The 14,934-nt window shown below is 33.3% G+C and overlaps 1 protein-coding gene across 1 annotated transcript; it reads left to right on the forward strand.

The window, feature by feature from the left end:
* Positions 1-7,253: 7,253 nt before the first annotated feature.
* Positions 7,254-13,930, forward strand: LOC149800279 (uncharacterized). Its single transcript, XM_089959868.1, has 3 exons — positions 7,254-7,401; positions 10,271-10,419; positions 12,253-13,930. The coding sequence occupies exons 1-3, from the start codon at positions 7,313-7,315 to the stop codon at positions 12,819-12,821; spliced, it is 807 nt and encodes a 268-aa protein (XP_089815994.1). The 5' UTR covers positions 7,254-7,312; the 3' UTR covers positions 12,822-13,930.
* Positions 13,931-14,934: the final 1,004 nt, after the last annotated feature.

A 14,934-nucleotide genomic window follows, 5' to 3' on the forward strand; every position in this document is an offset into this window, starting at 1 on the left:
TGCAGCAGCAGACGACTTTTAAGCTGCGAAATATCGAGGAGTTGAGCCATTCTCATTCCCACAAAGAACTAAATGATTCCAAAAGAGATATATTACTTATCAAGTATAAATTAATAACTGTAACTAACTTGTCGCCAGTACAATTAAATTATAAGTTTATATAAGAATTGTAACATTTATATTTTACAAGTGACCTATTTTTTATATTTTGCCCTAAGTCAAGTTAGCGCAAGATAAACTACTTAATCACTCATGCAGCACTAACAATAAACATTAAGCAATATAATTTAAACTACAAACGTTTATGATTTAGCTAAGGAATGAAAATTTATGAGAACAAAGTTAGTACTGAATTAAACATTTAAAAGAGGAAAAATCAAACAGTTCACTCAATCCATATCCTGCAACTCACTTTAATGCTACAATTAATAATGACATGAAACCAATATTTAAATGTATACTGATTTGCACAGAAAATTACTAATTCAGAAACAAACCGTCATACTTATTTTTTAAGTACACTTTAAGACCTGACATTGGTATTTCATTGAATTTATAGCACGGTGTCATATTGACGTTTAGCAAAATTAACTTAATTGGGTAGTATGTGGAATATCTTCCTGGTATTTATCATATTAAACTAAACCGAATTAGTAACATCGATATACATATTTCACGTTTATCTTCATATATAAATGCTTGTGAGGGAATGCTCAGCGTTATACTATACTGTTTAAGCTTTAAATCAAATAAAAAGGATGATTCATATCTAAAAGAATGTAACATAATATGTAATAACGTTAACATTCCACCAAATCATGACTGAAGATATATCAATGGAAAAATAAATATCTCATCGATAATGGAGATGAAGAATATAAAGCTACACAACGGATTATGAGAGCTGACGCTAGCTGATGTGATACTTGCATACAAACGACATTATGATGGTGATGTTAAAACAAGTGAACAAAGGAGAAACAATGCATACTGGAGAAAAAAATGCATACTGGAGGAGAAAATTCAACGATGACAAGAGATGAAAATATGTGATGGGCTTATTTTTCCTAAAACACATAATGGAGCCAAAAGAAGGAGGAATATCTAGATCAAATCAAAGCATTACGTGTTATGTAATATTTATATCAGGTATTCAAGTGCAGAATAGAAGATATATTGCGCAGTCTGTTTCCACTGTTGAAGATACTGTAAAACAGTTGTTTGAATTATAAATTAATTTGTGGCAATAAAGCCATGAACCAGAGGAAAACACAACAATGAAAGTTTTACCATATATTTCAGATTTAAAAGCAAGACTAAACGTTGATGTCGGAGGTGAATGCAAAATGTCATTATATACTGATAAGATGGTGACAACTGGTAACGTTATTGGATCAAATAACAATTTTAAAACGTCATCAGACATGATTAATCTACAAATAAACACTGCTATAAACACTAACACCGAAATAATATACTACCCCCAGCTGATCAGCAGTTTGTAATATTTTGTCAGAAGATAGAGCAACATAAAAGAAGAGAACGTGGGCAAGAATGATGTAATCAAAAGTCATGAAAATGGTGGGAGTCTTTTAATCACAACCGCATGACCCACACTCAAAATGGCACATATCACGAAACAAAAAAGTCTCCAACCATTTGTAATCATGTCTGTGATTGAAGGAGCTGGTGTAATTTACTTTTGAAACAGATTCTTTTCCCTCATTACTCTTTTCATTTCTGTATCTTGCCAAATATAAACCTTTTAATAGAGCTGCAACCAACGAGCAAATTATGCAGTGCTAATGATGTTTCTAGCTGTGACATTTCAGCGTCTGATTTCATATTATTTGATTGAACTACTTCAGGGGTATTCACGTCCTCTCATAATTGTCTTTCTTCTTACAACGTATTTAACTTAGGATTCTTTCGTGGTAATCACCTGATATAGAATGTTTCCCTTACATGCTGTTCAAATGGTTTATGTATGTTAAAAATTGCATTTATAATTTTCTCTGGCTGCTTTTTTGATCTGTTGGTTCTAAAGATTTTTGTAAACCTATAGATTTATTATTTTGTGGTTTCCATATATTTCCATCTCGTGTCAAAAATAAAGAATTGAGGAAAGCCATTTTCACCTATTCGTGCAGGTATAGAGTTACGTGTTAACATTTTGGTTGTGATACCCTTTATAGAAATTTACACTTGTGTTTGTCTACCTCTTGGTAATAGAATATTGTTCCCTGACTTTTTAAATGAGGCTTAATTGTTCTTCATATCGTCTTAAACCATGTCTAACAAATTGCATACATTAGTCAATTACAGTTTCGAAGTTTTTGAGGCGATTCAGATCCAACATTTGCAAGATCAACAAATATATCCAAGTCATTGTCATATATCGAGTTACTAAGAATAACATCTCTAACAAATAAATAAATTTTTAGCAATTGATAGATTAAAGGAATTATATAATTTGAAGAAGATATACATGACATCAAATATAATAATATACTTGACTGAGTTTTTATCACTTAGACTGAGATTACTTTGAGTGATAGTTTGATAACACTTAAACAAATACATTTTGAAAACTCAACTGAGGAAGTAGAAACACAACGAAGAAACTGTTCAAAGCACAACATCAATATTAATCTAAATAAAACTGTACTGGACGCTTTGAAATCTATACATTTTTTGTCTAAATACATTTATATGCTTAAAAACAAACCAAAGAAACTTTTTTAAAAATGTGAGAGAAGCGGCGAGAAATGTAATGAGTAAACCTAAACAAACAAATCCTAAGCAGTCTATTTCTTGCATCTAAATGAGAGAGAAAATAAAACTTGTGTCTAACAATGCCATCTACCAGCAATATGATTAATTTTAGGTCTACGAAAATAAATAAAGTTAAAAGTAAATTAGTATAAACAATCGAACACTGCACAGTAGCCAGAGAAAGTACAACAGAGCAAACAATTTTGTTTTCTTTGATGGATAGAGGTGACCAATGAACTGGAGTTTTAGCTGCTGGCTTTAGGAGTTACCTAAAGAGTCATAGGATTTATTATACCTTTGACTTGTATGGGCTGGGTGCAATGTTACTACGGCTTCAAAGCAACGTTATTATAATATAATAATTTTAAAAACCAATGAGATCGTCACCGGTATTGATGATACTGTGAGTAAAGCAATAAGCTATAATGAAATGAGAATCATACATGACCATTTTTCCTATAAATCTTTTTCTCACTTGCTTATGCAGTTTATAGGTAGATTGTTCCATTAGTCATTCTTACAATTCAAAGTTTTTATTTCTTTTTGTGCCATTTAACGTGTTGCCCCCAATTGACTGATATGCTTGTTTGTGTAAGCAACTTTACTTTCAAGATGTAGTAATATGTATTTGATACTTCAGTTTCACATTTTGCATAGGGTTATATTTTTTTTAAAGAAAAAAGCATTTCACAGGTTTTCCGCACTCCTTTTACTGGCTATTTAAAAGAATCAGGCATATCTTAAGTATTCTTAAAAGAACCCGTAATTTCCTTTATTTTGACGTATGCTTGATATTTGTTATTTGAATTATAGAATATACAGCTAGACATTACTTCAGAATAACTATAAAATAACATGTTAGCTCTGTTGGTCATTTTCACCTCCTGGAATTTAGAGATAAATTGTGTTAAAAAAAGAACCGATAACTTTTTTTTACATTTTATATATTTGGTAATTCTTTATTTGCACTTTCAGAAGCTAGTATTGTCTAATCTGGCCAAAAATCAATTCCCTATTTTAATGGCTGCTAAAATAGTTCACTTCAGACTACTTCAAACTGATATTCAGAGCATATACGTGCAGTCATTTTGGTTAGCTGTCTGCTTATGTCATGTACAATTTCCACAAGTCCAATATCCAACGCAATTTCGGCCACAGTACATGAAAATATCAGATCTTTGTGAACATTCTCACCACTGTGCATGTTGCAAATGCAAACAACTTCACCTTACATATGCCACTATGTCAGAAGTTCATATTCTCTGCAGAACACCACGAAAACGGTAAACAGAACTTCACTTTTAGAACTTTCTTTAGCAAATTAAATGATTATAAAGGGGAAATTATAAATATGTATATGCTATTTTATTGGGCTACAAGGACAAACAAGAGGAAAAAGTTTTAATGTTGCAGTAATATCTTCATCTCATGTAGATATCCCATTTGATTCACGCGTAGAAAACCTCTAACGTCTTTTTAAAATCCCGTAGAAACCTCTAACGTCTTTTTAAAATCCCGAAAAAATCTCTTATAGGAATTTATCTGTAATAAACTCTTCATTGACCTTATACTTAATCAGGTTCACCTTGATGCACAAACAATAGTTTTGGAATCGATACATACCCACAGTTGCTGCCTGTTTGAAAACCATTCTATAAAGTTAACAACTTTTAACAACTTCCTTCGCAATGCCATTCAGATGTAGAGAGATAAAATATTTGGACATTGGACTTTTTGGGTGTCAGAACACAAGGAAAAATTATGTGTTATGGATGATATTTCAAACGATAGTAGCAGTGTCACCTATTTACAAAGATAAAAGTATTCATTTTTATTTCCGTTGATTAATGTTGGAAATTATTGAATATTGAAACTCTGAAAATATACATGAATTCATGCATTGGACAAATTTTAAGTACGCTAAACGTATATTCTGTTTTGAAGTACCTTCTTGTCTTACATATATTTTAAAGCTGTTACTGAGACATGTCCAGTAATAACTCGGAAATGGAAATCACAGTGACAATTGTTACTGAGACATGTAAAGTAATAAATCTCCAATGAAAATCACGGTGATATTAAATATTTTGTGTACACTAAATTTCTAGCAATATATATTTATAACACGATTTGTTGCATAATATTTTCAGGTGTCATGTTCAGTGAGCGGCGTCCAGAAAAGTTAGGAGTGTGAATAGATAACATTTAATCATGATCGACTAACTGCACAGAAAATGACGTCAAAATAATTCATAATTTATCCACTACTTTGATAGTGTTTAATCATGGTTGCAGTGGCATACTAAAGGGGGTGGGGTGGGGGCTGTCCACCCCGGGTGACAGCCAGTAGGAGGTGTGTGTGTGTGGGGGATGCCATCGGAAAATTGAAATACCAGTTAAGTTTTCAAACCAAATGAAAAATTCGCCAAGGTAAAAGTTATTTCCAGTTTGCTTATGACAGCACCGTACTGTTTAAAAATCTACTTGCATCCATAATATATTTTTCTGTGTGTTTACATTTTAAAATTATTTGTTGGAGTGCCAAAGGAAGGAAGCAGCAGGGAGGGCGAACCCTAGAAACTTTAGAACATTTTAACATTTGGAACCTTCTAAAGTTTGTAGGGTTCGCCCTCCCTGCTGCTAAGGATCCGCCCCGGGTGAAAGATATTTTAGGTATGCCCTTGCATGGTTGGATTACTATACTGAAGGTGGAGTGAACATAACTTGTGATTATATAATACTGAATCACGGTTAGATTACTAAAACAGGCTGCATTATAATTTACAGTTTCAGTTTACAATGAGTATAATGAAATGGGATATTTATTACCGTTGTTTTTTGTTTGTTTGTTTTTGTTTATGCGATATTCATGAAGATGTGTTTTTCACAAAGTAACATTTTCCATGAAGGTTGTTACTGTCTTCGAGAAGAAAGCTCACAGGTCAAATCCTAAAAAGATCAATCTTTTTGCGTGATAAACCTTGTCATTAATATTTGGCAGTACTGGCTAGACAAATATTCTTCAAGAAAGACAGTTTTCTCATGAAGAAAGTTACTTTCATGAAAATGGTAAAACATTAATAAAATGAAAGTTAGCTTTTTGTGAAGAACTACATAATTAATGCCATTAACTGCCATTGATAAAGGCCTTACGTAAGTCCACTACATGATGTCAACTTCAATTTCAATTTGAAACAATATTCGGTGCAAATTCGTTTGAAGGACATCAACTACCGAGGAAGAATATTGCGCCTGTGTACACAGTATTTCCCAACCTATTTTGGCCGCTACTCTAAAACATATATATATATATATATATATATATATATATATATATATATATATATATATATATATATATATTTCTGATAATCAGACCCCGTTTCCCCAATGTGATAAGTATTGCCACCCTCCAACAAATCCTGGAGAACTTCCGAGAACCTCAAAAACGTCGTCACGACCAGGGGTTCCCGTAGAATTGTTTTCGGGGAGGTGGAGACAAATATGTGGTTGTCAGCTACTAAGTTTTACGGATATAGATCAAAGCATATTTATAAGAGAAATTTGTTTTTTTAAAAATAATAATCATGTATGCGCTTTTGTTTTTATGTACTTGTGTAACCTCAGTTGAAATGTTTGCTTTTATCTGCTTGTATATTGCATAACAGTGTATTTTTATGCGTTTGCATAACTTCTCTGTTTTATGTGCTTGTACAACTTGAGTGTGCTCGTGTACATGTATAATCTCAGTATATTTTAATGTGCTTGTATAAACTCGGTGTATTTTTATGTGTTTGTATAGCTTTAGTATTTTTATGTGCTGGTAAAAACTCAGTATATTTGCACGTACTTCACTGATTGTGGTACCAATATAAGGTGTAATGGGAATTTAACATTACATCTTTAGTCTATAGGTTGATGGTAGACGTCTTTCTCTTTCAAGAATAATACTGGCATTTTATCTGAAGCAACTGTCTTTGGGGATATAATCTTCTGTTGACCATTTGACACCCCTAACTTAGCGTTATCATGAATTGATCTAAATCAATGCTGATTTTCGTACTTTGTGTTAAACTTGTCAAGATGTCATCAATGTTACACGAGAATGTGTAGAAACAAAGCTTAAACTTTTTAGACGAATATAAGTGAAGGGCAAATTAGTCTTTGATGCTCATTTAGTCATGTGTTTGGAAATTGATTATTGTATCAGCATCACCTGCATTGTTATTATTGATGTTTACGACTGTTGTGTATATTGTAAGATAATAACGTTACTAGTGGAGGAAGAAATGACAATCTATAAGAGTAATCTCCCCATAGGGAGCAATCGTTTAGCTATCTTTAAAATTTAAAAAGAGGATTATTTTACTTATTAATTTACCTAAGGAATTTACTATTATGTTTACAAATAAAACCTTTGTCTCAATGAGTTTGGCTGGTGGTGGTTGATTTTTCTATATTCAGTAAAATATATATAACATCCTCCCTTTATAAAATGATAGGTCCCAAAGAGTTGTACTAGCAACGCTGTAACGAAATGGATGACCCATTTATTAATTGTAAAAGATGCGGAACTCAGATGAAGGTCATGAAACGATGCACGAGATGTAAACATGCTTATTACTGGTGAGGCAACAAATAGATGCTTTGCCAGGAATTGAAAAATGCATTCTCAAAGTGTACGCTTAATTTGACCGGTGCTAAGGTACATTAACGAAGGTTTAGTTGATTACATCCGTTTATTTTGCATGCTTAGTGGTTCGTAAAGCTGTTTTGACCCGGATTCATCTATTTCTTTATATAGTATTGTTTCCACGCGCATGAGCACGTTGAGAGATTATTACATTACAACTTTTATCTGAGATTGAGATCCAAGAAAAAGCAGTTAGACCGTATGACAATGACAAGTATGGGGCCGCTCACCAGTTATTATTAGTCCTACATGTAAGACATAGCACATTTTGATTTTGTTAAGGTGCTATGTCTTACGATCCAAATAACGGCCTTGTATAGTGTGTTCCGATGTCATTGACATTGGAATGAGTAATCAAAGTTTCAGGAACATCTCACACATTTGGCAGCCTATATCGACATTTTTATACTAATTTATGTGTAATTAATAAACTTACTGTGCTGTCTTTATCCTGGTGGAATGAAATTATGACACTAGCAAATTGATGCATTTTCATGTTACGTTGACATACATTTGAATTTGTTGCAATGCGACGGTAGTCGAAGTATGCTGAAGTAAGTTCAAGTAGGTTGATGTTTGGGATATGTTTCTTGAACGAAACGAACCGTTGCATACAGTTCCAATAGGCATAATATATTTTTATTCGTTTCGTTAAAAATTAATGTTTCCACTTTATCCGATTTTGGCATTCTCGGCTTTCATCGCTTTCCAGCCAACTGAAAAGTAGGCCAAAGAAACTTGAAAACGGGTCCATTTCTTTTGTGAGAATTTGAATTTATTAGAGAAAAGGCATCATAGTAAGTAAAGTCTGACTAAAACATTATAACTTTACTTTGTAGAAAAGCGTCATTATTTTAGTTGTCAGTTGTGTGAAATATTCCTGAAAATTTTAATTTCGTAACGATGTTAGTCGACATCAAAACACACTACACAGCGCCTTTAGTTAGGCTGTAAGACCCTGACGCCAACAACATAAATATCAGCATCGGGTCTTAGAGGTAGGACTACAGTTATTATGTACTTTTGAGAGAGTGACTTATGGCACAGGGGATTGTTACAAAAAAAATTAGGAGTCTTCGTTAGTGAATACAGGGCTGAGGGGTCTAACAATATAACATACTTAGACCCCTCAACCCTCGAGGTACCAAAAATGGCATGAGAGGTTGCCATCACCAAACTTTGAAGACGTGTTGTCCAACAGATGACAAAGAACCTGCCGGATTTGGGGGCAAAGGGCTAGCGGTCAAGATCACTGAGAAAATAGTTTCTAATCAGTAATGTGAGTTCTGTTGCACATACTTTCATCAAACTTTATTAGTGGGTTGTTTTATTTCAATTGATTTGGTGTCAAAAGACTAACCAGAGCAAAATGGTTTACGTGGAATAACACGAGTTCTGCTTGATATATATTTTTAACGTTAAATTTTATTGAGTGAAGTGAAAATGCTTATTTTTGGTAAGTAAAGTGACAATGCTAAATTTTGTTGAGTGAAGTGACAATGCTAAATTTTGTTGAGTGAAGTAAAAATGCTAAAAAAAATTTGAGTGATGTGACACTGCTAAATTTTGTTGAGTGAGGTGACAATGCTAAATTTGGTTGAGTGAAGTGACTGCTTAATTTTTTGAGTGAAGTGAAAATGCTCGATTTTAAACCTTAAATATAGTGTTGATAATTTTGCAGGACGAATGTTAAAATTAATTGTTGGCGTCATATAGCTTTAAACAATTTACAAAGCTTTCACATTGTTTTGTGTTTGTTATATCTAAACACACATTCTTCTTTAATTAAAAGGAAGTTTTTCACTGGAGGTAAAATTGGTTCAAAGTGTTATGACTCAAGGTTTTAAACTTTGTTACTGTAGCAGAAAAAATTGAAGCCAACATGTTTATTAAAATCAGCAGAAATTTATTTCTTAGGGAGAAAGTTTAATAGTCAATTCAGTAATGTGAGTTAAATCCCAAATAATCCTAAAGGTCCTATCACAGGTCTAAAAGTATAAAATGTTCTGAATGCCAGTAGTCATGAATGCCATGATTTACCACAGTGATGCAGTCTAGAATGTTTTTGAATGAGTTCTCGATAATTACAAAAATATTTTATTAATCCAAAGTCAATGAGCACTTACAAATTCGAATGAATAATTTAAATAAATAATTCCCCTTGAACTATATATGAACACAACTGTAAATTCTGATAAAAAATGTAATCCTCAGACTGATCTTGAAAACAGGAATGAATTATTTATCAACTCCATATTTATACACATACCCACTTGATCTATGATACAGTAGAATTTTCTGGAAAATTAATCATTCCAATGGAAAATTTCACTAACTTGTAAACAAGGTTAGGTTTTAACTCAAATTCTAGTAAACATCTTGTTTACAACTTTCAATCATTAAAAACAGGCATGCTAAACTTCATGAACCTCAGTCGCAGACAAAAGTCAAGCACACAATGTAAATTAAATATATACATAACACTAAGAGAGATAAATTTCTCTCAATTCTCATTTTATTATTGTCTGTTTTGAAGAATTTATTTCAGTTTTCCAGATTTAAATTGATACGCTATCAAGAAATAATGCTGATGCTCTATTTGACTTAATGCATCATTTGTTTTCAGATATTTTTGTCTGCAATTCAGTTAAAGAATTTGATCAATATAGAACAAAATTGATTACATCAAGACAAAAGTCCAAGACAGTAAAGGGTGTTATAAGATTTTATGGCACCTCAGATTTCGACATAGTCTCTTATATCTAGCGATTGAATTGACAGTAAAGGATTTCTTGACTTTAGTTGCAGAGACTGTCAGATCCAAGACTGGCCTTCACATAGAACAGAATGTAGACAGAGTGTTGATGGATCTAATAGTCAACCAGAAAAACATCTACAACACAGAAAGGTTCAGGACTTTGGAAAAGATGACCACAGCATTTTCACTGATGGTAATTGGATTAACATTTTCTAGGCAAGATATGCATAATTGCTAGTATGAATTAAAACAAACATCAAATGTAAGGTAGTTATTACATGGTACATGTCCAATTGTGATGAAATTCAAACAAATATCAAAGTTAATGTAGGTGTTACATGATTTCTTTACAATCTCAAGTCCAAAACAACTAACAGACCTTCATTGTGGATTCATATGCTAGAGAAGTACAACTACCACCATTTATTCAGTCTAAAAGCATTTATTACAGAAGTAGAATAGATCATCTTGTCAGACTAGTAGCATGTATTAGAGTAGTACAATAGACCGTCTTGTCAGACTTGAAGCATATATTAGAGTAGTACAATAGACAGTCTTGTCAGACTAGAAGCATTTATTAGATTAGTACAATAGACCATCTTGTCAAACTAGAAGCATGTATTATATTAGTACAATAGGCTGTCTTGTCAGACTAGAAGCATGTGTTAGAGTAGTACAATAGATTCTTGTCAGACTAGAAGCATGTATTAGAGTAGTACGGTAAACAGCCTTGTCAGACAGAAAGCATTTGTTAGAGTAGTACAATAGACCATCTTGTCAGACTGAAAGCATTTGTTACAGTAGTACAATAGACCATCTTGTCAGACTAAAAGCATTAATTAAAGAAGCACAATAGACCATTTATTCAGACTTGAAGCATTTTATTGGAGAAGCTTTCAAAAGAAAAGAAAAACGTGGTAACCATAAGTTTTTGCCTGGAAAAAGATTATGATATGACATGGAATTAAAGCTTATACAGTGTCCTATTCAGTGTAGGTTTAAGGGGCAGCCTGCCTAACGTTATTGCCTTTTTTTTTAAAGATAACATTTTTCGAGTTATGATTGGTACCACCTAGTATTCAAAATAGAAAAGCTTCAGAGGTGGCAACTCAGCTGAAAATTTTAAAAACATCTTCACATTTGATCTTAGCTCAAATATTCCCATCCATTAATAGCCAAGCACTTAGGTTTTGTTGGGGTGGGGGCGAGGTCTTGTATTTTTTTTAAAATACATGGCTCTTACTTTAAACCCCACCCCTCCAATTATATCCATTACATTATTTGAAAAAATTAAATGTTCGTAAGTGTAAAAGAAGACAGAAATATTCCAACCCAAAAGAAAATCCCAGGCCCCTTTTCATCCAAAGTAAATGGTAGGTCCCTTTGCATAGCCAGGGACTTTTAGATCTGTGGTAACATCTATATTTCCATATGTAATGATATTATGTTTGCCAGTTGTAATCATTTGTAGTGTAAAGGGACTGCCCAAGAATCTTTGTGTACATTTTCATAGACAATACTCTCTTAGAGATTCGTACTGTGATTTGGTTGCCATGAACTGTCATATTGATAATATCATATAATGGCAGCATCCATGAAGGTATCTCTGCCTTTCTATATTCATTTTTGTTAATATCTGTGTTTTGTTTTGTATGGGATACATGAAATTCATTACATGCTGTTGTTGTTTTGGGGTTTGACGCCATTTTTCAGCACAAGCTAGGCTATACATGGTGGACAGTATTAATGGTGGAGGAAGAACCCGGGAAAACCCCAGAAAGAACCACCAACCCACAAGAAGCTACTGGGAAGCTTTCGAACATACCCACATAGGCTGAACCCGAGAGTCGAACGCACACAGAGAGGTGAGATGACATTGATCCGTAATGGTGAACACTTTAGACCACTTGGCCACTCGTTACATGCATATTCTTATCTGTCTAAGGAATATTATATTTATCCCTAGTGTTCTGAATGAAGGTTTGACTTTGTTCTAACAACCAAACAATTTTTTTACTTTGTATAGATCAAGCAGAAGAGGAGCAGAATTACTCAGTTGTTGATGAAGATTATAGACACACACCACTGGTTAATTTTAATCTGGCGTTCAAACCAGGCACTGAAAGTCGAGAAAAGGACATAAGTGCCATAAGAACTTGTGAAGAAGTGACTGTTCGGACATACCTTTTCCGTGATGAAGAGTGTACGGATGTCCCTGAACTTGACCCTAACCAACCACACTGCCAAATATTTGTAAAATATAACAAAGTTAAACATAAAATTTATATCCAGAAGTCATGGACAGGAAGTGAAATTTATAAAGTTTTATCACATGAATTGAAGATTCCGCTAGAAAAATTAAAGGTTATTCACAAGGGCAAACTGCTGAGTGTGGAGTGTATAGGTGAGGCAGTAGAGGAGCGGGCAGTGTTACAGGCAGTTGGGGAAATGGCAGCAAGTGACGAGGGTCTAGACAAACGTGATGTTGGTGTTATGATGCAGCAACTTGGACTTGAGAGAAATGAGGCAATTAAAGCACTTAGGAAGACAAAGGGGGATCTGATAGATGCAATTATTGAAGCTGGAAAGAAATAAAAATGTTATGGACTAAACTGTTTTGTCTAGGTTTTGATTAAATTCCAATTTTTTAATTTTAATATACCTATTAGACTGTCTGTATGTCTGTTTTATCTCTATCAGACACATGTTTTAATAAAGGCAAAACACAGATATCAACATGAGGTTTGGAAATTGGAAAACTATTGAATACATGTTTATTTTCATAGGGTATTTGCCAGATGAATTTTTTTTTTTAAATAACTGCTGATTTTCAAAGATACATTGATGCTATGATGCAATTAAACACACAAATTAATGACATAATTTAAGAATTAGATTAATGAATAAATTAAGAAATACAATTCTGATTAGTAAACTCCGATCATGTCAAATTTTCAAATGAACTGAATACCTAATAGATAGTAGCTCCTTTTGCTTTGCTATCAGATATGTTTAAAGGTTTTAAATTTTTTAAATAGTTTTTAAGATGTTCAGTCTAAACAATGCCATTTACTACATGTTAAAATGTTCATTACAATTAATTTAATCAGCTGGGGAAATGAAGAACCACAGATGATGAAAACATTTGTCACCCCAACATACACCTTGTCATAGTCTGTCAACTATGTAATTTCTGTACATAATATCTTCAATGATATGCTATAATGTCCTAATCAAGCAAGACTTTGATAATTAGCAGGGTCAAGTTTGCATATTTTCATTCATATATTCATAAATTCCTCAAAAATGCAACATGGCATCAATGTATCTTTTTCATCAAGTGTTTTCAAGTTAAAATGTTGTATGACATTATGTACATACTAATAAATCATCACTGCATATGTTCAGGTCATTTAGACTCTTAAAAAGTTTGTTTGACTTTTTTATTAAACATGTAAAAACTTTCTGTGTACATGTATTTATTTGAGTAAACATCTTTTTGCAGATACTTAAATGTCATATTCATAAACTGTTTCAGGGTTTTTATAAATTTGTCATTATTATGGTTCTTTGCAATTTGTTCTGTTGATTACCTCATAAATCAATGCTGTCTAAAAGCCTTATTTTCTTTTCAGCTTTTTTTCTTTCTCCTTTACAAATTTGCCAACTGTAAAATCTTAATGAATAAAATATATTTCTTGTCATTTGCTGACAATTTTTACCATTTAATCTTTATAATTTTTAAGCATATGTCTGATAGACAAGTTCCTACTGTTTCCAAAAAGTTATGAAGGGACATTGCATTGTATTTTGGATATATGTATTTCAGATTGCATTCTTTATGTGCTGGACCTCTATGCTTGTCAGTGAAGTGATCATAGACACAACCTTCGTCTTTAATCATTATATGGACCGTTCCAGTGGCCTAAGTGGTTAGAGCATCTGCCTTGGATGTGGGAGGTCATGGGTTCGAAACCCGAGACATACCAAAGACTTACAAAAATAGTACTAGCAGCTGTCTCGCTTGGCACTCAGCATTTAGAGGTTAGTGTTAGGACTGGTCTGCCTGGTGTCAGGATAATGTGACTGGGTGGGACATGATGCTGCGTGTCTGCGGCATTATGCCCCAGTGCTAGACATAACTATAAACTGCCACACTGCAGACATTGTGGTGATATGACTGAAAATTGTTATGTTAAAAATCCAAATCACTGGCAAACAATCATCATATGTACATACAGATTTGGGTAAGTTCTATTAGCCAATATGATATATATTTATTCAATCAGAGTGCTTTTCATCTTTATATGTGAAAACCATAGGTTTTTTGGTTTTTGGTCCTAATTCTTCATACACTAATTTTGCAATTTCCCATTCTTCATACACTGATTTTATAGTTTTATACATTGTAAAATACCTCATAACAGTCGGGGCCCCAAGTGGCAGAGTGGTCTAAAGCACTCACCTTTCAGGATCACTGCCATCTCACCTCTGTACTGTGGGTTCAAGTCTCTGGCTTGGCTAATGTGGGTACGTAAGAAAGCTTGCTAGTAGCTTCTCATGGGTTTGTGATTCTTCCCGGGGTTTTCCAAGGTTCTTCCTCCACCAGTTACACTGGCCACCATGTATGTTCAATTTTGTGCTGAAAAACAACAGCAACAACCTTAGTACAGTCTGTATCCTTGTAAATTGCTGGTTTATATCTCTT

The sequence above is a fragment of the Sinohyriopsis cumingii genome, chromosome 5 (genome assembly GCF_028554795.1).
Source record: "Sinohyriopsis cumingii isolate HCF-2022 chromosome 5, ASM2855479v2, whole genome shotgun sequence".
Classification (NCBI taxonomy): Eukaryota; Metazoa; Mollusca; class Bivalvia; order Unionida; family Unionidae; genus Sinohyriopsis; species Sinohyriopsis cumingii.